General features: G+C 40.3%; 1 protein-coding gene across 1 annotated transcript; it reads right to left on the bottom strand.

Moving 5' to 3' along the window:
* Positions 1 to 3,391: 3,391 nt before the first annotated feature.
* LOC114683524 (olfactory receptor 6C74-like) lies at positions 3,392 to 4,330 on the bottom strand. Its single transcript, XM_028857852.1, has one exon. It carries the CDS (start codon positions 4,328 to 4,330, stop codon positions 3,392 to 3,394), a length of 939 nt encoding a protein of 312 aa, XP_028713685.1.
* Between the last annotated feature and the right edge of the window lie 3,265 nt (positions 4,331 to 7,595).

Below are 7,595 nucleotides of genomic sequence, written 5' to 3'. Positions count from 1 at the left end.
CACTCTCAGACTGTACAGTGGAAATTGCATCTGCCATGGCTGTACCATCAGCTCGCACTGTGGGCTAAGAACTGGGTTAAGAACCCTACAGAGAAGAGTGCTTTTCTACCCGAGGAGCAAGGGCTTTTATTGTGCCCATTTTAGTGGTGGGGGGGAAAAAGAGGCACAGAAGGCCAGATGGTCTGCCCAAGGTCACACAGCAGTCTTGAGCCACTTTGTACCTCCCACTAAAATATTCGCTTTATTGATATGGATCTCTCTCCTTCCTATCCCCAGGTCCCATGCCTCACATGTTCTCTGTGCCAAGCAGCAGCCATCTTGGGGAGACCAGCTGTGCCTGTTTACAAACTCACCAGTCCAGCTGTGCTTATTGGTTCTTTACATTCTCTTGTGGGGGGAATGGAGAGGGTCACAAGACCCTCTTTACCGCCTGTTGTATGCAAGGCATTCCCTGATGCACTGGGACCTTGGGGAGGGCTAGACTATATAGGCTGGTACCTTAATGAAGGTCACTGTTGTGAGGAAACACCATGCGCAGAGCAATTGGGGGAGGAGAGGGTTTATTTGGCTCACACTCACACGTTGTAGTTCATCATTGAAAGAGTTAGGGCAGGAGCTTAAACAGGACAGGAACCTGGAGGCAGGAGCTGATGCAGAGGCCATGGAGGGGTGATGCTTACTGGCTTGCTCCCCATGGCTTGCTCAACCTGCTTTCTTATAGAACCCAGGACCACCAGCCCAGGGATGGTTCTCCAGAGTGAACTTCAGCAAATCCTGCTTTCATTTGTCCTGGAACCTTAGGGAGAGGGCTATATCTTGTTTATCTCCCCAAGGGAAGGGATTTTAGTAGCACGTGTGTACGTTTAGTTAGTCCCACTTCACAGAGGGAGAAGCAGAGGTTTGGGAAGTTGAGTCACTCGTGAACTCACACTTGGGTCACACGCGTCCTAGTTGGGGCTGGGCAGCTGAGATACAAAATGTCCTTAAATTCCAAACTCCTCCATCATTTGCCCCCCTAATCTCTTGGACGTTTGTTCCAGGCTTCACCTCTGGTGCCCAGAGCCTGGGAGTCCAGGAGCAGGGGTTTGGAGCCAGCCCAGACTCTGGAGCCAGAGGTACAGGTTTTGCTAGTCTGTTCTGACCGGTTAAAACCGGTCTTTCTTGAGACTGCTTGTCTGCCAGTCTGAAGCCTAAGTCTCTAGTCTCCTTAAGCCTTGGTGTCTTTTGCTTCTGACACCGAGTTTGTCTAAAGCTTCCATGAAAGAAGGTGGACATTGCCTACTGAACCAAACCCTTTGTGTCCACCACCGGGCTGTGTTGTACAGTTAACCCTTCATGTCCACCACAGGGCTGTGTTGTACAGTTAACCCTTCATGTCCACCACAGGGCTGTGTTGTACAGTTAACCCTTCATGTCCACCACAGGGCAAAGCTGCACAGCTGTGCCCAGCCCACAGGGCGAAATGCCAGGTAACTTTTGTGCTTGAAAAGGCTCCTAGCCTGGGTGGTGGGGTCTGGACTTTGGAATTATTCTTGGCGAGGGGGGAGGGAGGAAAGGGGGAGGGGGAGGGGGGAGGGGGAGGAGAGGAGAGGAGCACTGAATGGGGGGAGGGGGAGGGAGGGCGGGGAGGGGAGAAGGGGGAGGAGGAGGAGGAGAGGAGAGGAGCACTGAGTAGCAGTGGTGGTTGATTGGAATCTGACAGAGAACAGACACATACACGGGATTGAGAATGGATATTGAAGATGTAGCATGTTGATGCTCTTATGTTTTATTGCTTTCTTTATTTTGAAAATCAAAAGTCTTCAAAAACAGAAGTGTGGAATATGTCACAAGGATATGTATTGCTGATGACTGTAAATAATATTCTGGTTTGCAAATATAGATTTTTAAGTATGTTATTGAGACAAAGAGAGAATAAAAAAAGAAAAACTGAAAATATTGTAAATGACCTATAAAAAAAGAATATGTATGGAAAATTACTATCAGTCACTATTAAGAAAAACAGAGATAGAGAATAAGAAAGAATAAAATTAAGGATGGAAGAAGACTTTGTTTCCAAAAATATAAGATATTTTGGATATTTGGTAAAGTAACACAGAAGAAAGTGTTCCTAGAGATTTATAGACTAAAATAAGTTATTATTAAAACAGCTCTTAAATAATATTTTCTTCCCAGCCCACCACCCCCATTCCCACCTCCTCCAGGGCAAAGCCCCCCCCCCCCCCCCCCCGAGGACTGAGATCAACCTGGTAGACTCAGTCCAGGTAGGTCCAGTCCCCTCCTCCCAGGCCAGGCAAGGGACCCTGCATAAGCCCCAGGTTTCAAATAGCCAGCTCATGCAATGAGCACAGGACCCGGTCCCACTGCCTGGATGCCTCCCAAACAGATCAAGCCAATCAACTGTCTCACCCATTAAGAGGACCTGACCCAGTTGGGGGCCCCTCAGCCATTGGTTCATAGTTCATGTGTTTCCATTCTTTGGGGAAGGGGACAGGGGCAGGAGGGCAGAGAACAAGGGAATCCGTGGCTGATATGTAGAACTGAATTGTATTGTAAAATAAAATAAAAGAAAAAATATTTTCTTTAAGCACATATTTGCTAGAAAATCATAGACATATGTGAAGGGTTCACAATGCGGTTCCATTTACTGGGCGGATGCTTCCGTCTAGCCATGTCTGCATCAAAAGCGTCCCGTAGCTAGAATACCACAACACGGTTCCATTTACGGGGCGGACACTTCCGTCCAGCCACTTCCGCATCAAGAGCGTCCCATAGCTAGGATACCGGTGGGCCCGGAAGTCTCCACCCATCAAGTTCCGGGCCAAGGGTCTCGCGTGATCAGAGTCCCGTGACGTTGCATGGTGATGCAAGCGCGCAGCACCACCATGTGCCCTACGTACACACGTAGAGTAGTGACGTGACCTGGCCATGCCCCCAGCCGGTTTTAAAAGTCCGGCGCCATATTCCCCACTCCCCTTCTCCACGCACGTGTCTCTCCCAAAGGCCTGCACACTTTCTATCCTTCGTTTCTAATAAACTCTATAAGCGGATTCTGTCGTGTTTTGTGACGTTCCTTGCAGGGTAAGAACACAACGCAGCCAGAAAACTAACAATATGCTGTTTCCATAGGGAATTCATAGTGGAATATTTTTGAAGCCAAACAATTCATAGCATTAAATTAAAAGAATGAAGTGAATCCAGCAACACATATGGGAAAGAATGAAGAGAAATAATCTCACTAAAAATATAAAAATCTATAAGAAGAGTTAGAGTCAAGTACGGACACCTGTAACTTCCACAATAGAAAAGCAAAACAGAGATATGTCAAAACAGTAGCTGATATGGCCTATAACTTTCAGTTATCTTACTAGCACACTTTATCAGGACAAAGTCACTGTTTTGAAGTAGCTGAGGTGCATTTTTTAATGACATCCCTCAGGGCTTCTTTGACTTGCTTATTTCTTAAGGTGTATATGAAAGGATTTAGTACTGGTGCAACTGAAATGGTGAGTATGGCAACCCCCTTGTTTAAAGCTATCCTTTCTTCTGCAGAAGGTTTGATATACATAAAAATGCAGCTGCCATAAGAGATGGAGACAACAATCATGTGGGAGGAACAGGTAGAGAAGGCCTTCTTCTTCTGCTGGGCAGAAGGGAACCTCAGAATTGTACTTATGATTTTCCCATAAGAGAACATTACTAGTGCCAAGGTCATCAGGAGAATAATGATGGCAAAAATGAAGTTGACCAGTTGCATAGACCTTGTATCACTGCAGGAAAGCTTCAAGATGGGAGAGTAGTCACAGATAAAGTGTTCAATAATAGCATCGCAGAATTCCAAACCCAGACTTACAATGACTCCAGGGCAGATCGCCAACAAAGCAATTAAACAGCAAGTGCCAAATAGCCAAGTACAGACTCTGGTGTTCATGATGGTTGTATAATGAAGGGGTTTACAAATGGCCACGTAGCGGTCATAGGACATGACAGCCAGCAAGAAAAACTGTGCTATCCCGAAGATAAGGCTAGCAAATAATTGTGTGAAGCAGGCCTCAATGGAAATAGTTTTATCCTTGGTCACTATGCTGACCAGGAATCTAGGGATGCAGGTAGATGTTAGCGAGATTTCTAAGAAGGAAAACTTCTGAAGGAAGAAATACATGGGTGTTTTGAGGTGGGAATCCAGCAGAGTCAGAAGGATAATGATAAGGTTTCCAGTGATGCTCAGCAGATAAGTTATAAATAGGAAAAAGAAGGTTACAATTTGCCATGTTGGGTCTTCTGTCAATCCAAGAAGAATGAATGTTGTCACCAATGTGTGGTTCCTCATGTCTAAATGTCTTCTAAATCCTCTCATCCTGGAGAAAAATAATACATGTGAGTTGATGTGTTCTCTTCTGTAAATATTTGAAGGTGATACTAAGAATCCAGCAAGTTAACGGAAATGCAGCTTTTACCCCTTTCAATATTTTCACATTTATTCATTGGTTAGAACTACAAGCATAACAACTGTATCTAATCCCATTTCCTAGATACTCATTTCTCATTCTTTTTGGCTATTTTTTTCATACTTGCAAAAAATTCTATATTATTTTTTGTGATCAGTATTTACACATTTCCCATTTTCACCACTTTTTGAAAATTGATTCCCAATAGTTTAGTCTAGTTTGAAAAATATACGTTTTATTCAAATAATCTTCTTTGTTTCTGCAAACAAAGCATTTCTATATATTATTATTACTGATTATCATTATTATTATTTTAATATATTTGATCATCTTTCCCCTCCCCCAGGTCCTTCCCATTTCTCTACCCACCCAAATTAATGCTCCCTGTCTCTCTATCTCTCAAAAACAAAAACAAAAAACTGCACACAAAAATCAAAATCAAAACAAACAAGATAAAAACATAACAAATCCAATAAAATGAAACAAAAAGTTCTCAAGAAAGTCATGAAGTTTGTTTTCTGTTGGCCAAATATTCTTGGGCATGAGGTCTACTCTGGAGGGTGGTTGCTATATCCACTGAGACTCCATTATAGAAAACTGGTTTTCAGGGTTGGGGATTTAGCTCAGTGGTAGAGCACTTGCCTAGCAAGCACAAGGCCCTGTGTTGGTTGGTCCTCAGCTCTGGGGGTGGGGGTGAAGGGGAGAAACCTGGTTATCCCTTTGTCAGTGGGTATCAATTGCAAATGGTTTCTTGGTTAGAAAGGCACCCCATGTTCATTTTTCATCTCAGAACTGGGCTTCCACCTTGCCTGAACCAACCAATGCAGGTCTTGTAGTACTTGCTCCCACAGTCTCTGTGAGTTCATATGTGCATCAGTCCTTAAGTGTGGAAGGTACTGTTTTCTTGGAAACTTCCACCCCCTCTGGCTCTCACATTCTTGTAATCTCCTTTTAGGCATGAGCCTTGCAGGGGGAGGAGTTTGATGATTTTGAGACAGGGTTTCACTACATATCCCAAGCTAGCCAGGAGCCATCCAAGGTGGCCTTAAAAAAAAAAAGCACAATATCTTTAATTGAAACTACATAAAAACAAGATTAATATTATTTTATCCCTTAGAAATAGACCAAGTAAAATAATAATTATCATAAAAACCTTAAAAGTTAGTTATAAAAGTATTTAAGAAACATAGAAAGTGAGATAAATGTTTAGTTTGGGGACTTGTCAGTGGAGTTGAACTTCAGTATCATCCAGAATTTCTGAATTCCACATGGATGTGCTCTTCGATAAATTTGGCATATGTTTGATATGAGAAAGTTCATTACGTCAAGTTTTGGTTCAGGAGTTAAAGTTACCTGGTATAGTTCAAGGTGATCTTAAACTTACAGAGGTGCTTCTGCCTCCTGAGTGCTGGGATTTAAGGCATGTAACACCACATCTAGAATAAATATATATATATATATATATATATATATATATATATATATATATATATATATTTTAAGGGGCTAAATTAATTTCAATGAGATTTGAAATAAATTGTTTAAAGTGAGTATTTGTTAGTGGTATTTGTTAATTTTAGAGTTCTTTGGTACTATTAAATAGAACTAGTTCAGCTGGAAAAACAACTTTATGAGTTTTACATTTAAACTTACTTCAATTAGAAAATAAACCTGTGACATGAAATTTAAAGCATTTCTTCTCAATTATTTTTCAGTTCAACTTGAGTAGCTTTGTTTGTGCAAGAAATAATTTACACATTCAGTACTGCCTCCAACATTAAGTATTATATTTTCTAATTTTTAAATGTAAAGCAATGTATACCAATAAAGTTTGAATAAAAGCACTGTGAGTTCTATGTGTAAAACTTTTCTAATAAACAAGAATAACCAGCTTTCAGATACATCCACAGGAAGCTTAGCCACAAGTTATAAGGATGCTGTCTGAATATCTCTAATGCCGGGTTTAGATGGTATAACCTGTATTCAAGACATAACTGTTCATAATACAGCCTCTTTGTATGCAGCATGACAAACACTGAAAATACTTACTTTCTCTGAGTTCAACAGAGGTTTTGTTTGCAGATACATCGTGGAATTTTATTTTTTTGTTTAAAAATTCAATATGAATAATTCTTCCAAAATGAGTATTTTTTCCTAACCCATGTTTTCTTCTTGTTCAGATTAAAATCCAGCTCACTTAAAAAAAAATTATATTTTTCCCTCTTTAATCAGAATTCAGGATGTTCCATCCTTCAATCCACTGTTCTGTTTTCCCTACAAATGAAATAACCAGGGTCTTTCCAAACAGTAGTGTGCTTCTGCTTTCTTGTAACTGAAGAATTGTAGTCTCTGCCTTATTCCATCTTCAATAAACACGACTTTGTCTCTATACCACTGGAGGCGTCGTGTTCTTTAATAATAAATGATGTTTTCACTCAGACCTGGTACAAAACCTTGGGGATTTTTGTGGAAAGTTTGCTAATTGACCATTTTTATCATTAACTTTGAAAACAAAATAACTAAGTTAATAAAGAGTCCTAGTATCTATAGGGAATCTTGTTATGTTGATGTTGAAGGAGTCTAAGACCTACAGTAAAATTTCAACTTTCTTCAAAATACTTTAGGATTCCTAAGAATTCTGAGCATGGATGGGCTCCTTAATTATCTACTTAAAAATATATGAGAAGGGAATAATTATTATATCTACATTTGACAATATTATCATATCTTGACAAGAAATATGTCTTTCGTGAAAGTCCAGCCTGTTTTATTCTTACAGTCTCCAAATAAACTCAACACACTGATGTCTATATACTAACAGCCTGGCTAGAAAACATGACCTAACTCAAATTTCAGAAAGTAACTTACAGAATGTAAGTAAGTAAATAAAATCTTTCAAGAAAATGATCTGAAAATTTATAGACCTATAATCAAAATTACAGGGAAGATGTTATTTCTGAAGTTATATGTAAGAACAAATTGCTGAAAATCAAAACAAAATATTTTTGTTAAGAAATTTATTATATAAATGAGTTTAAATTAGTGTAAGATTAAGGTTGCTACAGATGATGCCAGAGCTTTTCACACATACTGACATCACCAACTGATTGAGAAACATATAGTATGGTAAGGTATTTTCTTTGTGAA

The sequence above is a fragment of the Peromyscus leucopus genome, chromosome 18 (assembly GCF_004664715.2).
Source record: "Peromyscus leucopus breed LL Stock chromosome 18, UCI_PerLeu_2.1, whole genome shotgun sequence".
NCBI classification, from domain to species: domain Eukaryota; kingdom Metazoa; phylum Chordata; class Mammalia; order Rodentia; family Cricetidae; genus Peromyscus; species Peromyscus leucopus.
This window is presented reverse-complemented; position numbering and strand designations above follow the sequence as displayed.